Source organism: Cyprinus carpio, chromosome A24 (genome assembly GCF_018340385.1).
Source record: "Cyprinus carpio isolate SPL01 chromosome A24, ASM1834038v1, whole genome shotgun sequence".
In the NCBI taxonomy this organism is placed as follows: Eukaryota; Metazoa; Chordata; class Actinopteri; order Cypriniformes; family Cyprinidae; genus Cyprinus; species Cyprinus carpio.
Genome location: NC_056595.1, coordinates 20,948,355 through 20,969,288, shown reverse-complemented (window position 1 = coordinate 20,969,288; position 20,934 = coordinate 20,948,355). Strand labels below are relative to the sequence as shown.

At 33.5% G+C, this 20,934-nt stretch overlaps 1 protein-coding gene across 1 annotated transcript; it reads left to right on the top strand.

Moving 5' to 3' along the window:
* The first annotated feature begins 1,028 nt into the window (after positions 1-1,028).
* LOC109051922 (nuclear receptor-binding protein 2-like) lies at positions 1,029-18,322 on the top strand. Its single transcript, XM_042714617.1, has 18 exons — positions 1,029-1,462; positions 10,702-10,824; positions 11,341-11,442; positions 11,898-11,987; positions 12,105-12,145; positions 12,256-12,350; positions 12,630-12,653; positions 13,994-14,080; positions 14,161-14,216; positions 14,319-14,414; positions 15,297-15,429; positions 15,789-15,891; positions 16,287-16,337; positions 16,421-16,556; positions 16,928-16,981; positions 17,129-17,192; positions 17,347-17,402; positions 17,600-18,322. Exons 1-18 carry the CDS (start codon positions 1,343-1,345, stop codon positions 17,681-17,683), a joined length of 1,515 nt encoding a protein of 504 aa, XP_042570551.1. The 5' UTR covers positions 1,029-1,342; the 3' UTR covers positions 17,684-18,322.
* The last annotated feature ends 2,612 nt before the right edge of the window (positions 18,323-20,934 follow it).

Below are 20,934 nucleotides of genomic sequence, written 5' to 3'. Positions count from 1 at the left end.
CCCTATGATCCTGTTAAAGATATACTTTCATAGGAATGTAAAGTGCTGACAAAATTAAAAAGTTGCATTTGGCAACGTGGCAATGGTGATAAGTTAGTTGTATTAGTTAGAAATGTTATATTTCTGTCTTAGTATTGAAGGCAATATCATATGCATATTACATAATATTTCAAATTGAGTTGAATATTTGTGTGCTAAAATGTCCAATATTTGTGTCAGATATTAATGATAAATATTAACAAGTAAGATAAGAAAGTATAGTAAATAAGTAACCAGAGTCTGAGTCACCAGAGTGTGTATGTATATATATGAGTATATATATATATATATATATATATATATATATATATATATATATATATATATATATATATATATATATATATAAATTTTGTTGAATATATATATGAGTAATGAGTTTTTAATATTCTATTTAGCAGGTGTGTGGCCAGTAGGGTGTTCCATACTCTGAATTTGTGCTCTGTTACAAGTCGACTCTCTAACCATTAGGCCACGACGAGTTAATGTTTTAGTAAATTTAAATAGTTTTTTGTCATTTTGATTTTTTAATAAATTTTTATATCAGTTTTAGTTATTTTAGTAAAGTTTAATTTTAATTTAATAGGTAAGTTAAACTTAACGAACAGCGTTGCTTTGGTTACTTGCTGAAACAAAACAAGTTGTTATATTTTATTTTATTTCTGTTAACAGTTATTTTATCTCAAGCAAGACAACATAAATAGTTTTCATTTTAGTTATCATTTTATTTATAATCTTTTTATAAATAGTTTGTCTGAAGTGTGTTGTTGACATGGGTTTTTTTATTTATTTTTTATAAAAACAACCCTCCTCCTGTCTTCACTATAATATTTATTTATTTATTTATTTATAAAGATTTTAGGCATTTGTGGAAAAAAAAACAAATATATATATATATATATATATATAAAATAGTGATTATTATAGTATTATTATAGTATGTAATAATGTATCTTGTAGCCGTGTTTTCTCCAGTCATTACGGTAATCTGTGAGCCAACAGTTGCGCTCGGTGTTTGTCGTTTTAAAGCGGTAAACTGCTGAATGAGAGGACATTTTATTTTTAACGACTCTTATTCAACTCTTATTTTGAATATGAAAACCAGCTTGTAATTTATTTTCGCAATGCATTGAAATTAAAAATGAACGAGGCGCTTAGAGAACTACCGACATCAGTTCTTCCTCACAGAAAAGAATGTCCCTGGACTGTAGCGTATTGAACATCGAGTCAGCGCGTCATTTCAACGCCGTCTTGAGCTGTTTCCTTCGCAACGGCTTGTGCGACGGTCATTTTGTGACATATAATGGCCATGTCAGTCCCGGAGAGAAACTCTGGATCCGAGGAGAAGGAAGAGGAGAGCGAGGATGAGAGTGAGATCGTGGAGGAGAGTCCGTGCGGCCGCTGGCAGAAGAGAAAAGAGCAGGTACCTGCTGCAGACACTCACTCACTCACTCACTGAGGAGCAGTTTATCATATAGCCGTGTCTCAAACCCTCCTAAATAATCAGCTCACGATCACAAATGTGCATGTTTTGGACGCGATACCCAGAAATGCTGCGTTAGGCAGTTCACTATGATACTAGACAGGGCGCTGTAGGCTATGATGCCATGCTGTCTAGCCTAGTTAGGCAGCACACACTGCTCCCAAAAACGCTGTCTAGATAGGAAGTGAGCCCATTATAAGGTTTAAAAATGCATCTCGTGGACTGAGTAAGTGCCCAAAGTAGGCAGCTTTCTTTTAATGTCCAAAAATAATACCAGTCCAGTTAATAAGCTCACTGTGATGCACACAAAATGCACAAAAGATCTTTTTGATATGCAGGAAGGCAACTTATTTCAAAATGATTTCCAAAAAATACTGGCTATTAAGTGGTCTGCTCTGTATAATGGCCCAAAATCCAGCTTACTTATGTAGACAGCTCCCTAAGATGACCCCAAATGCTGTCTAGGTAGGCAGCTCACTGTGTTGCTCAGAAAATGCTGTTCACTGTGTGGTAAGCCGCTTGTTATGGTGGAAATGCTGTGTGTGTAGGCATGCAGCTCAGTGTTTGTCATTCATCTGGCAAGGCTAGCATGATTATTTAATAATTTTTGCGACATGGTCGTGGTTAGTAATCGTTGTACTCGTGGCTTAGATTTTAGAAAGAAAATAATATTAAACTGAAAAGTGAAATTGTTAAAATTGTAGAATTTCTCATATAGTCTTAATATTTATTTAATTATTATATTGCATGAAGACTGAAATGAAATGTAGGTTAAATTAAAAAAATAATAACACGCAAACACAAATGAATTGAACGAGAAGTCTCATTGGTGTTCAGAATGAATTTAGTCTATTTGTCTCTTCAGACTTTAAAGTTCAGTGTCGATAATAAGATAAGAACTCACTGAAGTTTATCACAAGCTTCCACACGTTCTCATCATGCATATTGACCCTCCCCAATGCTTTTTTTTCCATTCATAAGCAAGTGGGTGAGTAAAGTGGTGATATGGACAGCCAGCTTCATTAAACCACGTTTCACTTGTAGTAGTTAAAATATTACTTTCTCTGAAAAGTATATTCATTTTTCTGGCAAGACTTTGATGATGGTCTTGTCTAGGTTTCTCCTCATTGTGAGCTTATAGATGCATCAAATCTTATTAACTGTTTGATTTCTTTAACTTTGAAACGCAGATGCTGCTAAAAAAAGCACATTTAAAGTAAGAGAAATTTCCTCTTTCTAAAAATAAACAGGAGAAGCCTCCGGGCTCTCTTGGGAAGAGTTCTGCACACTAGATGAACTGTGTTTTGTTCAGTATAGCATCAAGAGAAACCAAGGCATGATGACATACAGCTTGCTTAATTATTAAATGATCACCCAACCATGAAAAGGGAGCGCTGCACACACAGAAGTGCACATTTTCCATTGTGAAGGTATTTTTGAGTTTTATACCAGTCATCTAAAAATCATCTGCTGTCATCAAGGATCAAATTCCTGCATAGACAGAGAGTTTAGGAAAAGCACGACACACTTGAAACTCACTGAAACACTGATGCAGCAGCACTTAGATGTTATTCTGATGGCACATTATACCAACTGCTTGAGTGATGCTTTCTCATTACGTTGCTTGGCACAGTAATCGACTGGATACTTAGCAGGAGGATGTCTGACTCTGTTAGTATTTATAGATCTTTCATGACATTATAGATGCAACAAATATCATATATGATGCCATACAGATGAGTGTATAGTACTCAAGCTATTTTACAAAGAGTAGAAGAAACTCATTTTATTTATATTTATATTAATTTAATCATATTAGTATTTTTATTTCATTACGATCTTTCATTTGTATTGTTTTCTACATAATTTCTTTTCAATGATTTCTGTGAATGAATTATTGAAAGGCCACAAGGTTATGTTTTTTACTAGTAGGAACTTCCTGCATTTATATTATTTAGGCTACTAGCAAAATCACAATCATTTTTATTTTTATTTTTAGTTATAACTCTAATAACCCTGATACAGTGTGGCCCAAAAGTCCAATAGTGAAAATACAGTTTTTTTTCTAAGTAACTATTATCAGCAGAACAATTATAAAGAAAAGATTAATTAAAAAATGTATTAATAAATGTAACAATCTGAACACCACATTTGCTTATTTGATTAGGGACTAAATATTTATTTTAAAGTTTAAAATGTTTTGAAACATATTAAAGCTTTATTTTTAAATTTAAATGGAAAAAAATCCAATGTACAATGTGGACTTTTACAACTAGTGGGAATCATGAACTAGTATATTATTTTTGTTCAGAGGGCAATGTTAAATTCAGGGAAAGTTTCATTCTCTAGCATTAAACCGGAAATGAGGTGCATATAAATGTTGTGGGGTCAAGATCAGTCAGACAGGTGCATGAGAGTGGATACGGTCGCCAACATAAACCATGAGCTCCGATCCCACTGGAGCTGTCAGCTGAACAAGCAGCACTCTCGGCTTGTGTTAATTAAAGGAACAGCCCTCTATTTCCCATTCTCCACGAATGCTATTGAAGATAGCAATTTAAACGTCTCTCATCAGCATTCCCTGTAGTAAATTAAACCCAGAGAGTTTTCAAAGCTAACTGCTGAAATAATATCTTATCTTATTATGAAATAAATGTTTTCTCTAGTTCACATTAGCCACAATTATTGGCATCCAATTATTGCAATGTTCTTTTCCCAAGATAAGACTCAACTAATCTCTGCGATTCTTCAGCTGTGATCCTTGGAGAGTCTTTGAGCACTCAAACTGTCCTCCTCACCGTGCATTAGGATGATATAGACAAACGTCCCCTTACAGCAGATTAGGATGACAGACAATGCCATCGTCCATCGCAATGTTTCACTGTAGACATCGTCCGATGCCAAATTTGAAGACATCGCCCAGCCCTAATTTGTAATAGTTGACATTAATGATAATAATAGTTGTAATAGTAGGACTTTCTTATTTATTGCCCTGATGGTGGAAATGGGGATTTTAAATGCTTTAGCTATTTTCTTACAGCCACTTTCTATTTTGTGAAGCTCAACAATCTTGAAGTACATTCTTTGGTTTTACTCTTTGTGTTGGATTATTAAAGGAATTTGGCCTTTGTGTCCTTCTATTTATAATCCTGTGGAACAGGAAGTCATGGCTGGAGAATTTCATGCTCCTAGTCACCCTGGTGTGCTAAAAAAAACTGTAAATATGAATGGAAATATACTTCAGAGATATTTTACTCATAAGAATTTCTAGGGGTGGCAATAATTGTGGCCAACATGCATTGGAGAAAAAACATTTATTTCATAATATGAGTTTCCTACTCATATGCAGATTTATTTTCACAGCCACCATATGTGACCCTGGACCACATAACTAGTTTTTTTAAATTAAGATTTATACATCACCTGAAAAGCTGAATAAATAAGCTTTCCATTGATGTATGGTTTGTTAGGATAGGACAATATTTGGCCGAGATACAACCATTTAAAAATCTGGAATCTGAGGGTGTAAAAAAACTATTGTAAAAATATTGAGAAAATCACCTTTGAAGTTGTGCAAATTAAGTTCTTAGTGATGCATATTACTAATGATAATACTTTTTGATATATTTACAGTAGGAAATTTACAAAATATCTTAATGGAAAATGATCTTTACTTAATATCCTAATGATTTTTGGCATAAAATAAAAATCGATAATTTTGACCCATGCACTGTAATTTTGGCTATTGCTACAAATTCACCTGTTCTACTTATGACTGGTTTTGTGGTCCAGGGTCACATATTTACCAAGGGTGCCAATCTAAGTGGTTGGCACCATATATATTTAATATTTAATATATTTATAAAATATTTTTAAAAAAGTAATAATTGTAAAATATAAACTCAAAATTGTTAGTAAAAATGTTAGAATTGTGATATAATATGTTGCAGTTACCTTTTAATTTTTTTTGTATCCTGGGCTGGTAGCAAGCTTTCATACATAAATACTAAGAATAAATATTTCAGTTACAGTTAATTCTGAATTATGAAAGCAGACTGTCAGTGTTTTTCTACACGAATGTCTGTTGAGGACATGTTTGGATTTTTGCGGCCTGCAGCAGGAACTTGACTGAATTACGCACTTGGATTGTTTTCATTGTCTGAGTTCCTCCAGGGAAGTGGAGGAAATTCAATGCCAGAAACATGTTTACAGTGTCTTTATTTATCTGCGATCTTAATACTAAAGCATATGATCGAATATTAATAGGTTTTTGTTTCAGTAGTACGTCATGACCTTTTTTTCCCATTTTTTCATCCCACTGGTATTTATGGGCAACTTATTCTCTTGTAACCTCATACAAACTCATTTACCTGGAAATCTCAATCTTTCCATCCATAAGGCTCTCTTGACTGTACTGTAGCCCCTAATAAACCAACAGTTTGTACAAATAACAGCTTGTTTTTCTTTTTCACGTTTGGTTAGGTAATGCATTGGGTAGTGATTAGTCTCTTTACAGAGCTTTTTATTAAATGTCCTTTTTCTTTTTTTTTTGCCAGAACTTATTAATGCTCCTTTCAGGAATGACGCAGCTGCAGATGCCTTTAATGACTGCTGGATTGGCTTCCCATCGTTATAATTATTGATTCTTGGTTTTGGCCGCAACATGCTCTCAGTTGGCTGTGATGCACCTCAGCCTGACTTTATTTACCTTTTTAAATTCAGCTTTCAGATGTTTGGAAAGGTCTCTTTTTCCTAGAATGTGTTGCTCTGAATTCTATGAGAAAAATTCAGGATTTCATGTTACAGATCGTTCAGATGGTTTTGAGAAATCAGTAAATCAGTTATAAAAATCAAATCAAGGATATATTGATAATGGAGACTACAATTTGATAATAAAGACTGATTAAAAACGTAAACATTGAAAATACAATGTTCAGTCTAGTGATTAATAACATAAAAACAATGATGAGGGGGGGGGTTCAGCAAATGTTTGTTATTTTAATCTTTTAGGATGGCCATAACTCTCACAGTTTGATTAATCAATGCTTGATGTGTTGATGGTCTAGTTCAGAAAGTTACCGTTACAGCCCAGATATACACCAATAAGAAAAGCACCAAATGAAAATTTGGCGGTATATTTGAATATAAGCTTCATGATAATCCCATTATTTAACTTGGTAATGCACTCAATGCTTTTAGTTTGTTTGTCTGAAGAGAATACCGTAAAACTCCCTTGAATAAAGATTTTATTTCATTTTTTGTAGTGTTTAATGCATTAATACTGCATTACTGTTTCTCTAATAAGTGGTTAAAGGAGACTAGTAAATATTTCACCAAATGCGAGTTCTGTCAGATAGTGGCCTTCTAGCTTTGAATGCAGACACATCGACCTTTGAGTCTTACATAATGTCTAATGAAATCTGCTCAGTTTAGGTTGATTTACACTCTCGCTAGACTGTGATAGTGACTATTTTCAGTTTGCTTTCTTGTTTAAAAATAGTTTGTGTATGAATATAGTAGTTTTAGTGTCCATTTTTACATAATCGTATGTATTTTTTTTCTTTTAGGTCTAATGTTTGCTTTGTTTTACAGCATATCTCACACTGGTGCATTTCATTCTTGTGCATTTCACTAGAGTCTCATTATTAGAGGATGCTGATGTACCTGTGCAAGTTTGAGGTGCAATCACAGCCCAAATGTACTTTCAACACATTTCCAATCAGGAAAATAAATGCATGCAAGGCATGCCTCAGGGTTTGCAAGACTATTTCAGCAACTGCTGTTTCCTGAAACAATAAAGCTGCTTTTTCTTAATTCAGAACAATTCCTCCATTGTTTCAAACACTTTTCATCACGTGGCTGGTCAACAGAGCCCGGTATTACCTGGTAAATTATAGTCATATTTCCTGTAATATTAGACAGAGTGACCTTGGAGGTCACTGGAGGGATGAGTTATAGTGAGAGGTATTTTTAATGTTACTGCTGTACTGTTAGTTTTAAGTGTACAGTTTTAATAAAATATAATATTTGTAATAATTTTATGATTCTATGAACAAGAAGCATTGTAATTTTGGAATCATTTGATTTTAGATTTCAGTAAAGGTACATACCGTAAAAAGGAAATGGTGGACATATGTTTTATTTTTCCCTGGGCCGATGGCCATTTGGTCTGTGATTAGGTTCAAATCAAGCCACACATGATCCTGATTTAACCCAGACTAACCTCCCGGGTTCAGGGATGAGCCCAGGGCTGTTCTCCTGTTGAAAGCGGGACAGACCCAGTTGGAGCTCAGTGTCTGGATGCAGAGGTCAGAGTGAGGACAGTGTCCCTCATCCACAGGATCTTTCAGCTTTTCACACACACACACACACACACACACACACACACACACACACACACACACACACACACACACACACACACACACACACACACACACACACACACACACACACACACACACACACACACACACACACACACACACACACACACGTACACCAGACGTGACACTGATGGAAAGTGGCCTGCACAACAGAAGCTGTGAATGTGAGATTACACTGAGCTATTTTTAACCTCATCCATCTGTGAATTTTAAAGCTGAAAATGAAAGGTAAAATGTTTGCCACAGCAACAGAAAAAGTACATAAAGAAATATCCTTAATGATACATCAAAGTGTGCAATTATGTAAAGAATAATGTAATTTTGGATTTGGCTGCTCTACAAGTTATGTTTTGTTTAGTGTTTTGCAGACTGGAGTTTGTAGCTTATTACATTTATTTTAATGTCTGTTTGACCTGCAAAAAAACCCAAAGGATTGTGGGTAATCCATACAAATCAGGGCTCAGACTGGCGGTTAGTACTGTGCTTCTTTCATGGTGTTTTAGGATCAGCCCAGTTGTACCCAAGAGCCTTTAAAGTTCAACAGACACGAAAAAACAGCTCTTTGAGCTACAAAACCTACTTTTTAAGACACATGGAGATTAGTGTATTTGAAATAAAGTTTAAAGCATTTTAAGAACTAAAAGTGTAATGTGACTGGAGCTTGCAGTATATATATATAGAGAGAGAGAGAGAGAATTTGATTGTTTACATATAGTTTATGTATCGAATTTGAATTTTTTTCAATTATTTATATATAACTTAATATAAACTATATTTTAATTTCATATAACTTTATATTATTTAATAGTTTAATTATATAATTGTATTTTTACATTTATAAATTATCAGAACCAGTTATTTCAGAGTTGCATAAAATGGTAGATATCTCATAAACATGATTCTTTTATTTCACTTTATTTTTGTTCTGAAGGTTGGATGTTGAACTTACTGATTAACTGATTGAAGTTAAAAAAAGTTGCAGTAGACCAGTATATTTTTCTACATCCTAATAGATTTAGACAGAATCTGGCTTTTGTCGTAACAATGTATTAAGAGAAGATTCTAGGACTTTATTTCTGGTTCCAAAGGGTTAAATTTACAGCATCTTGGTTACCACCCTCAGAAAGCTATGGGAAAAGCACTTCTATAGCCTTATTTATTTTGTGAGCATGATTTTTTGACTAGTGTTGGGCTAGATTCCAAGCTGATGACTCAATGGCTCTAGTGTATCTGAATTCTGCAGTTTCTCCATACTATAATCACATTATTGACCAAAGTGTATGAAGCTGAGATGGACATATTTGAAGAGATGTTTTGAATGATCACCTGTTTACTAGAATGCAAATATGCATCATCCTTTACATATTAATAGACCTAATAAATTACACTGAATTTATGCATGCGGTCTGTTAAGATACCCAGCGGTTCTGCCATGTGGATGAAATAGACGCTTTTGATCTGATTCCACCTTTTATGGTCATCCCTTTTGATCCATATCTCTAGAGACAGCTTGGCTCAGAGTGCCAATCATAAACGTGTATCGTAAAACATCTAATATAGGTGACCATTTTTTGGCTCAGTCAGACAACTCAAACAACCAACTGAAGTCTTGACCTTGAATTTATCTACTCCTATCATACTAGGTAAAATGACCAATTATTGCAAAAGTTTAGAGCCGATAAGATTTTTAAGCTTTTTTTTTCATTATTTTGTTTTGTTCATTGTTGAAAGCCTAGCTACAAAAGCATGTATTAGTCATACAAGTACAGACACTTGCTCACATGCACAGGCAGAGATGATGTGTGAGACATGCATGACTCAGCAAAGACCTGTTCTCTTTCTCACGATTTGCTGTTCTTCTCTTTTGTCTCATCTCTTCAGTCATTTTTCCTCTCAGGATGATCCACTCTATGTCGCAATCCCTCTCTCTCTCTCTCCATCCCCCAATCCAGATCACAAAACACAATACTCCCTAAAAAAAAAAATCTCTCTCTCTCTCAGGCTCTAATCCAGATCACAATTCAGCATACTCCTGAAAAACACAAAAGATGGCTTTGAATTCAGAATTCAGATAAATTATATTTCCAAAGTTTGATTTGAAGAGGTAAAAAAAAGGATATTCCAAACAAATAGTTGCCAACAAATGTGGGTTTTTAATGGTTGCTGCTGATTCATCATTTAATTTAATTTAATTTAATTTAATTTAATTTAATTTAATTTAATTTAATTTAATTTAATTTAATTTAATTTAATTTAATTTAATTTAATTACAAATAAGTTTTAAGCAAAAGTGGATGAAAAACATAATTTAAAATGTTATATATTAAAATATATATTAAAACATAAATTAATTTTATAAAATATAAAATAAATGATTAAAATTAACAATTCTTACTCAAAATTCATTTTACAATATTTAAAAACAGCATGTTATATTTAAAAAATCAGATTTAATTATTTATAAATGATAAGTCTTGAAATGAGACTAGACAAAATGCTTTATCAGTCTGTCTGATATATCACTTTCACTACATTCAATGTACCTGAGAGTATTTTAAATACTTGTGTCACATTTAAATTCAGCAGTTCATAATTTCCTCACACAAAGTGACACATCATTCGTAAAACATTTTATTCCAGTACTCATAAGAGCATATTGTTTTTTAGATTACTTGAGGATAATTGGTATAATTTTTAGGTCACTTGAGAAATATTAGAAAAGTAATAGTAAATTGGTCAGAAAGGTGGAATGGCTCGTAAATGTTAAAAGTGATTATTTGTCTCCCCCTGCAGTTGAGTCAGGGGAATGTTTCTGGCGTGGAGAGAGCCTCTCTGGCCATGGACACTGAAGAGGGTGTTGAGGTGGTCTGGAACGAGGTTCTCTTCCAGGACAAGAAGGACTTCAAGACAGTGGAGGTGAGCGCTCAAACCGTTTCTGTTTACACTACTATTCACAATCGGTTACATTTTTTAATGTTTTTGAAAGAAGTCTCTTATGTTCACCAAGGCTGCATTTTATTTGATCAAAATACAGTTAAAATAGTAATGTTGTGTTATTACAATAGCTGTTTTCTATTTAAATATATTTTAAAATACCATTTATTCCTGTGATGCAAAGCTGAATTTTCAGCATCGTTACTCCAGTCTTCAGTGATCCTTCAGAAATCGTTTTAATATGCTCATTTATTATCAATGTTGGAAACAGTTGTGCTGCTTAACATTTTTTTTTTTTAAACCATGATACATATTTTTAAGATTCTTTGAAGAATAGAAAGTTTAAAAGAACAGCATTTGTTTGAAATTATAAATGTCCTTACTGTCATTTTTGATCAATTTAGTGCATCCTTGGTGATTAATTTCTGTTCAAATTGATAGCTAAAATGATTAACATGTGTTTGATTTTGCTTATTTGTATGTGTTGTATATGTTTAGGACAAAATGAAGGAGATGTTTGAGAACCTGATGCAGGTGGATCATCCAAACATCGTCAAATTTCACAAATATTGGCTGGATATCGGGGACAATCATGCTCGGGTAACACACACACAGACACACAGCTCTCAGTGACTCTATTGTTGTTACAGTGTAAAAAAAAAAAAAAACTTCATCAGAGTGTCTAAAGGTGAATTGTGTCATTTTTTTCAATCATTATTTTTGCAGTTTGGTGCAGTGGCACAGAAATTACATGACTTACATCACTTGTAACTACATCTATTACTTAACTTTTATATACAAAAGGACCAGTATGTAACTTAAAAGACCTTAAAAATCCATATTGAGTACACAAAATCAGTCAAATCAATGGTGAGAGCATTGCTGAAGTCTCAAGCTTGATTAACCAGACAGAACCTGAACAGAAAAATCAGGTCTGGCTACATAAGCTTACATGGGAATTGTCCAAGATTTTTATTTTTTCTAAATTAACTTTTTATTTTGGTATAAAGCTGGCCATTATATTGAAATAGCTTTTCTTGTTATATCCCTCACAGGTTGTGTTCATCACAGAGTACATGTCATCCGGCAGCTTGAAACAGTTCCTCAAAAAGACCAAGAAAAACCACAAGACCATGAATGTCAAGGTCAGGCTTTCATAAGCATTTTTAGTCCCAGACTGGTGTCTAAATATATGATGTGCATGATTATTATTGTGCAGTGTTGTGATTTTTGTGTTCATGTGATACATTTCTGTATTTCAGGCCTGGAAACGCTGGTGTACGCAGATCCTCTCTGCCCTCAGGTGACACGTTCCTTCATTTGTGTGTGTGTGTGTGTGCTTGTGTTAAAGGTTGTGTGTGTGTTCAGACAGGAAAATTTGTTAACAAGCATGCAACTTCTTCCACTCATCAGTTACCTGCACTCCTGTGACCCTCCCATAATTCACGGCAACCTCACATGTGACACCATCTTCATTCAGCACAACGGCCTCATTAAAATTGGATCAGGTATATTTTCACTGCACTTTAAGCCTTTTTTATTTTTCATTTAAGTGAAATATCCGGGTTTTAGTCTCATTTTTGACTGAGAAAGCTATTTATGTACATTTATTGTTTAAAAGGATTCTGAAAAAAGGTTTGTGCAAACATTTAGATCCAACAAAAAACAAATGTTTCTTGACTGAAAGGTAAATTAGTATTTATGGAGCACTTATGCTCACAAAAATGAAGGTAATGAAATATAATCATCATCCATAATCTTCTTTCCATTCTGTTTTTTCTCTGTAGTTTGGCATCGGCTCTTTGTGAATGGTAAGAGCATTTTAGCACCTTACTCAATATGTAGTTTATAGCAAGTAAAAGCCTTTTTGTGTCATTTTAGTAACATCCACCTTCAGGTCCTAGTTTACATGTCTTTGCTGTAAAATCTTTAATGATCTTTAAACGTGAAAGTAGCTTTTATATTGTCAATAAGAGCATTTTAACACCTCACTCAATATGCAATATGTACAAATTTACCATAAAATCTACACTGATAAAAACTTAATGTGCAACTGTATATCCAATCGAAAAAAAAAATCAGAAAAATCTTATTTTTTCACAGTTTAATGAACCTTTAGACAAACTAAAGAGTGTTTTTGAGGCTCAAAGTGGGCGGAGTTGGCCGTCACCATCTTGGCAGCGTGTCACTGCGAGTCACTCCTGGATAATCGAAAATGGGCAAAAAGGCGGGAGCTTGTTGCTGAAGTCACGCCCACCTAGCTCAACGGCAGTGTCAGCAGCAGCATTCCACCTGTCACTCAAGTGGCCACACCCTTAATTATGCAGAACTTTAAGACTTAATATAATTTAAACGGATGAGTTATAAAAAAAAACCTCACCCCTCACAGTTGTCATGAAGGGCAAAATTAGCTATATAGACCAAAATCATTTTTTGAACCAGGCTGTAAACATATTTTTTTCAGCTGTAAAGTTGGGCATTTTAACATGGGGAGTCTTTGGGATCGACTTTTGCAGCCAGCCTCTAGCGGCCAGTTGACGAATTACAGCTTAAGTCACTTCCGTGTTGGCTTCACAGAGAGAGCAGGAGGTTGATATAAAATTTATAAAAATTTAAATATATTATCTCCCAATAATATGTCTTACTAAGATGATCTTTGCATGCTTAGTTTTATGATCAAAAGCCCTGTATTTTCATTATAGGGGCAAAAGATATAATGCAACACAATAAAATAATGATTGAGAGATCATATACATTTTATCATGATTTTACAAAAAAAAAAAAAAAAATAGATGTATGGATAATCAAGTAAACCTAAGTTGCTTCAGTAACAGTTTTTTTTTATATTACTAAAAATATAAAAGACATTTTTGTATTTTAGATTTTACGGCAAAGACATGTAGGTGGATGTTATTAAAATGGTACAAAATAGGCCTTTTACTTGCTATAAAAGTATGAACTATCAATCAGACGACAAAAGGCATGTAGTAGATTGTGCACATTTGTGCATTAAATATCATACATTAGGCATTATAGGGTTAAAGTTCATATAGTTTGTTAATGAAAATGTCTGAAACCTAATTTTCAAAATTGCATTAAAGAAATGTTTTTTAATGAGGCTTGACCCACTCTGATCATCTGCTTTACTCAGTGTTCCCAGAAGGTGGCGTCCAGGGTAAACTACACCCACACCGAGATGATAAGAGGAACCTGCACTTCTTCAGTCCAGAGTATGGCTGTGAGTGTGCCTACATCTTCACTGCGTTTTCTACTGCATATTTCTTTGGTTTATATATTTTATATTTCCTTTTTTCATAGCATGTGAAGATGACTACGCTATTGACATCTTCTCTTTTGGGATTTGTGCTTTGGAGGTGAGATACCAACAAAGCATGACCTGGCAGTGTTATTACATACAGCTCTTTACTGAAACATGACAAGTCCCTCATGAAGTAATATTTTTAAAATTGCTTCAGATGGCCGTGTTGGAGATCCAGGCAAATGGAGATTCAGTTGTGTCCAAGGAGGCCATAACCAATGCGGGCCAGTCATTAGAAGACCCGCTTATGAGGGTATGTGTGCACAATTGGGTTATGTTTAATGGGCATGATAGATGCTTGTCTAAATGCAATCAGACTTATGATTTTCTCTTGGAAGATGATAAAACGCAAACACTACAGACTTACATTTTGTCACATCTAGTTGCTCATATTTTCTTTAGAAAATGCAAACATTTGTTTATATGATGCGGTTGTTTTTATTGGGTTAAAATGAAAATGTCCGAAACCTGAAAATTAATATTTATTTTCAAATTGTATGAAAGAACTACATTTTTAAGAAAGTTTAACCCGTTCTGATCATCTGCTCTTACTCAGTGTTTCCTGAAGGGGGCGTCCATGGTAAATTTTCTTTAGAAAATGTAAAAATGTATTATTTTATATTAAACCTGAATTTTCCTGTTACTGACTCAGCAGGGTTATTACCATTAACTGAAACTAAAACCATAAACCAACATTTTCATTATTTGAAATGAAATAAACATAAACTGAAGTAAAATAAAATATTATTTCTGCTATAGTAGCCAAATCATTTTTCTGTTTTCCAAGTACTAAAATACTGTATCTAAAAAAAGTTTATTAAAAACATTATAGACATAGTAACAAAAACAACAAAAAGCACAACAAAATTCAAAATATTAAAACAAATGGTTTAAAACTGTTTTCACCGAGAAAGTGCTGGCAAATTTCCCAAACAATTACAAAGAAACAGCAAGAAACACGTTTAATTAAACACAAAATTTTGAAGTAGAAAAACTGAAATAGTATTTTTCTTGTAAAACATACTCCAGCAATCTTTGTTTGATTTACAACTTTGGAAAATCATTTTTTTTTTACACTGAATATCAATGATACTAAAATAACGGTGTTCCTGACTTGCTCTTTCACGTTTAACAGGAGTTCACCCAGATGTGTGTGCGTCACAATCCCAGACTGCGGCCGACGGCACATGACCTGCTGTTTCACCGCGTGCTGTTTGAAGTGCACTCACTGAAGCTGCTCGCAGCACACTGCCTCATCAATAACCAGTGTAAGCATGCTTCAAAATAGATTGATTGTATAAATTTGATTTCAGGTGTGTCTCGTTCTTCCCTGATTATCCTGTGTTTATCCTGTGTCTCCTACGGTCCCCGTGTGTTTGCATTATTAAAGACTGTGATATTGAAGAACTCCTCGTGCCTTGCTTCCCTAGTGAACTGTGACACACTTATAGTGACTGACCAATCACACTCAAGTATTTTGAGCCATTAAATAATAATAAATAATTTATTTCTTGTGAAGGATTACCTAAATGGTACATATTAAGATTAATGGAATTTCAGGTAAAATGTATTATTATTATTACTAAAATAATACAGTTTGGCTTTTACATGCTATTTGGTTGTAAAGACATGCTTCCAGAGAACTGTGTGGAGGAGAAGACCAAATCATTCGACCCAAATGGAGTCATGGCAGAGATTATTCACAAAGATCATCCTCGCGTTCAGCTCAAGTACGTCTGTAAAACTTACACTGCTGTTCAAAAGTTTGTGGTCAGTAAGAAATACGTATATATATATATATGTGTGTGTGTGTCTGTGTATATATATATATATATATATATATATATATATATATATATATATATATATATATGTATATATATATATATATAATCATTATTATTTTAAGAAATCTTTTTTTTTTCAATAAGGACACATTAAATTATCAAAAGTGAGAGTAAAGGCATTTATTATGTTACAAAAGATTTCCATTTAAAATAAATGTTGTTCTTTTGGACATTTTATTCACTGAAGACTGGAGTAATGATGCTGATACAGATATGTAATAATATAGAGTGATACATGTTTTGATAAATTATTTGGTTTGCTCTCTACTGTCTTGCAGGTATTCTCATGTTTCTCCTCTAGAACTGGACAAGTTTCTGGAGGATGTGAAGTAAGTGTTGCCAGATGAAAGCAATAAGTGTTAAAAAGTAGGTTTGTGGTTTGTAATATGCACATGTGCATCTTACTGCTCAGGAATGGCATTTACCCGCTGATGAATTTTGCGTCCACTCGACCCCAACATGTACCTCGTGCCCTCTCCATGTCCCAAGAACACGTGGAGACAGTGAAGACCCCTACACCCGAGCCACAAGAGGCTGAAACCAGGAAGGTGTGTGTTCTCATCAAAAGACCCTCATTTATTAGGATCTGACATTATTTGGCTGAGATACAACTATTAAAAAATCTGGAATCTGAGGGTGCAAAAAATCACCCTTAAAGTTGTCCAAATGAATTCTTAGTAATGCATGTTACTAACCAGAAATTAAGTTTTGATATATTAACGGTAGGAAAATTACGAAATATCTTCATGGAACATGATCTTTACTTGATATCCTAATGATTTTTGTCACAAAAGAAGAATCGATAATTTTGGCCCCAATGTTTTTTTTTTTTTGGCTATTGCTAAAAATATACCCCAGCGACTTAAGACTGGTTTTGTGCTCCAGGGTCACATTTAATCTTAATTTGTCATTCTTTTAGGTGGTACAGATGCATTGTAACCTGGAGTCCAATGAAGACACTACTAAAACCCATGTGAGTGTGTCAGTTTAGCATACATGCTATTTTGCTGGAAGATTCACATTAGAATGGGATTGTGTGTAATTCTCTGTGGTTCTTTGCATCTACATTTGTTTTGATTGTTATTAATAATAATGCACAGACTGATGTCTGTTTCTACAGCTCACTCTTTTCTTGAAACTCGATGATAAACTCCATCGGCAGCTCAGCTGTGATATTATGCCAAGTGAGTGTAACTGTATTGAATTTTCTTCAAATAAAGTCACTTTATCATCTCTTCACCACATAAGTGCAATAAAAGTTATTGCCACCCAACAATGCAGTAGTAACGTAATTTCACAAATTAATGCATACAGTATATATGTATGTGGTCATTTCAGATGACAGTTCCAGAGATTTGGTCAATGAACTTATCCATCATTCCTTCATCAGCGAGGTAAGACTAAAAGCCACTCTGATTCACTCTACATACTGCAAATTTCCTATTTTTACTATGTTCATCATCTCAAAGCACATCAGTATCATTTCTTGCATGTGACATGAAATAGAAATGCTTAGATACAGCAGCTACAGATACGTTCACGTCATCTTCAACTTGTCCTATGCCCATGTTTTGCCTTCAAATTTCCACAGGAGGATGGCGACAGGATAGTGGCGTTCCTCGAAGATGCTTTGAACCGACACCGGGGGTCTGCTAGTGCCATAACAACCATATGAATGACAGCGGTCGGTTGCCATGGCAATGGACATTTACATGCCAGTGGAACCTAAGAGGGAGGCCCGCCAACAGAAAGAGAAGGACAATGGAAACGAATGATCACGTTTGTTAGTTAGTATGGATAGTTGAAATTGGAACTATGGTCAAATCAAGATGACAGAACACGGCTTACTGGTTTTTATGACAACACGTGATTGACCAGGTTAGGGGGCTCCAAGATTGCTTATCTAAGATGATTGTGCTAACCTCCCCGAGTCTCCATCCAGCACTTCCAGGTGTCACTGTAGGAACCGTCCTTCCCACAATCCCACGGGATGCTTAAGGGCAATTCGGCTTCTCTTGAAGAGAGTCGTACGTGGTGTAGGAGGTGTCAGCTGTGGAGAGCTCAATAGATGAAAACTAATTTGATAAAGTTTAATACTGCCAATCTTCTTCATTTTGTGGCTTAAACACAGTTTTGTGGAAAACAAGGCCAGAAACATTCTACACAATTATGCCAACACATTGCAAGTGCACGTGCGTTTTTGTGTTATTGTGGCATTAACAAGCCAGAGTACTCAGGAGGGTGATAGAGTTGCAATATATATATATATATATATATATATATAAGTATATATTGCAATATATATAAAAGTTTGGAAACATTACTATTTTTAATGTTTTTGAAAGAAGTTTCTTCTGCTCATCAAGCCTGCATTTATTTGATCAAAAATACAGAAAAAAATGTAATATTGTGATATATTATTACAATTTAAAATAATTGTTTTTAAATTTATTATATTTTAAATTATCATTTATTTCTGTGATGCAAAGCTGAATTTTTAGGATCATTATCACATGATCCTTTAGAAATCATTCTAATATGATGATTCATTATCAAAGTTGGAAACAGTTCTGCTGCTTAATATTTTTTCAGAACATGTGATACTTTTTTAGGATACTTTGATGAATAAAAAGTAAAAAAAAAAATAAAATAAAAAAAAGAAGCTATGTTTATAAAATATAAATATTTTGTAATAACAATATACACTACTGGTCGGTAATTTGGGGTCAGTAATTTTTTTTCTTTTTTTTCTTAAATAAAATCAATACTTTTATTCAGCAAGGATGTGTTAAATTGATAAAAAGTGATACTAAAGAAAATCTATTATTAGAATATATATTATTAGACTTTTTTTTTTTATTTTGAATAAATGCAGTTCTTTTTAACCTTTTATTCATCAAATATATTAGACAGCAGAACTGTTTCCAACACTCATAATAAATCAGAATATTAGAATGATTTCTAAATGATCATGTGATAGACTGGATGTTACATGTGACACTGAAGGCTGGATTAATGATGCTGAAAATTCAGCTTTGCGTCACAGGAATAAATTATTTTTTTTAATGTATATTCAAATAGAAAACTATTATTTTAAGTTGTAATAATATTTCACAATATTACTGTTTTTTTCTGTATTTTTGATCAAATAAATGCAGGCTTGATGAGCAGAAGAAACTTCTTTCAAAAACATTAAAAATAGTAATGTTTCCTAACTTTTGGTCTGTACTGTATATAAATATATATATATATGCGCCATTAAACCAGATTTGATATAGATAGCTATAAACATTAGAAGTTAAGCTTGACAAGTTTATCTTCAAACTGTTGCTCTGCCATAAAAAGAGTTTACACTAATGCTCATGCTTTGCTAGTGGCAGTGCTTTAAATCCGAGGTAGCACAGCTAGAAGCATTAAGATTGACTTACTTGCGTAGATTGTTACTGTCCTGAGGAAATAATAAACTTGGCATTAATAAGGCATCATTGGATTGAAGAGTCAGTTAGGATGTACATTTTCTGGAGAGTTACCCGTTATATTTTACCTCGTCAGTTTTCCCAAAATGCAATCTTGCAAATGTATCTTATGAAAGATGTTGCTTTAACTGATGTGGTTAAGGCCAATTAAATGAACGTGATTGTAATTCTCTCTGCAGTCTTCACATTTCCCTGTCAGCTATCACAAGAATGTCTTAATATGCAGTTGGAGTGTTTTGCCTATACAGGAATGTATCGCCTTATATAAACATTGCTGTTTGCTGGTGTCTAATGACACTAATTGAAAATAATTTCAAAGAGCCACACATTTTATACAGATCGCACATGTAAGAAACGTGAAGGATCCTGGTTAGTCAACCAGCTAACCAGCTGTCAAACTATGGTTTTGGTGATGACTTGTAGAATGCATTAAGATGTGTACATTTCTGTAGGATACACTAAGAAGGTCTTTGTCATCAGCATCTACTTAACTGAATAAAGTTAAACTATCTCATTAAAAAATTTCAGGATTTTTAATGTGAACCATCTACAAATTCCATGTAGCCTCGTTTTATGGTCTCCTAAAAAGATTCTTTAATTATTAATGTAAATAACCATTAGTATATTTTGTTATAGAAAAGTCTTTTATTTTGAAATTTATATAGTGAAATGGTTGACTTCCGGTTTTAAGCTACGCGCATTTCCTCTTCCTTTGGAAGCGCGCGCGCCCTGGCTAGCGCAGTTTTGCAGTATTTATTTATTTTTTTTATTTAAACTTCAAAACCATACAAAACAAAAAGACATACCACATAACAAACGACTATCTCACATTACATCATCTTACAAAAAACCTGCGAAGGAAAAAATCCTCCCTAACCAAAATGTAGTAAGCACCAATTATTTTAAACAAAATAGTTTAGACCTTATCAGCTATAATGTATTTAAATTAATAAGTACATAAAACAAAAACAACTTAACCAAGGAAATATAACTAAAAATAAATAAACTTAAGAACAATTCAAATTCCCTAACATAGGGGTTTATATCAACTGATATTCTGATATAAGTGAGAAGAAGTTGATAGCAGGGACTGTATCAATTTTCTTTAAGGATTACAAAATAAAGAAAAGTAATTTTTTAAAATGCATTCACATTTGGAAGAGATTTTGTGAACGACATTTGTGGATATAGAATTTAACAAATAGTATTATATTATTTATCAAATATTCAACTTTCTTATTCTTCATTAAAAGTCCATATTTGATCCCATTCCAGGAAAAAAAAATCTATTTGAATAGACTTAGAAATCAGCCAGTTATGTATTTCCTTCCACAAATTATGTACAATCTCACACTAAAAAAAAAGATGTTCTGTTGATTCCGACAATGATTTACAAAAATAACAATTCTCCGTTTCAAATTTAAATATTTTTTGAATAAATTCTTGTGAA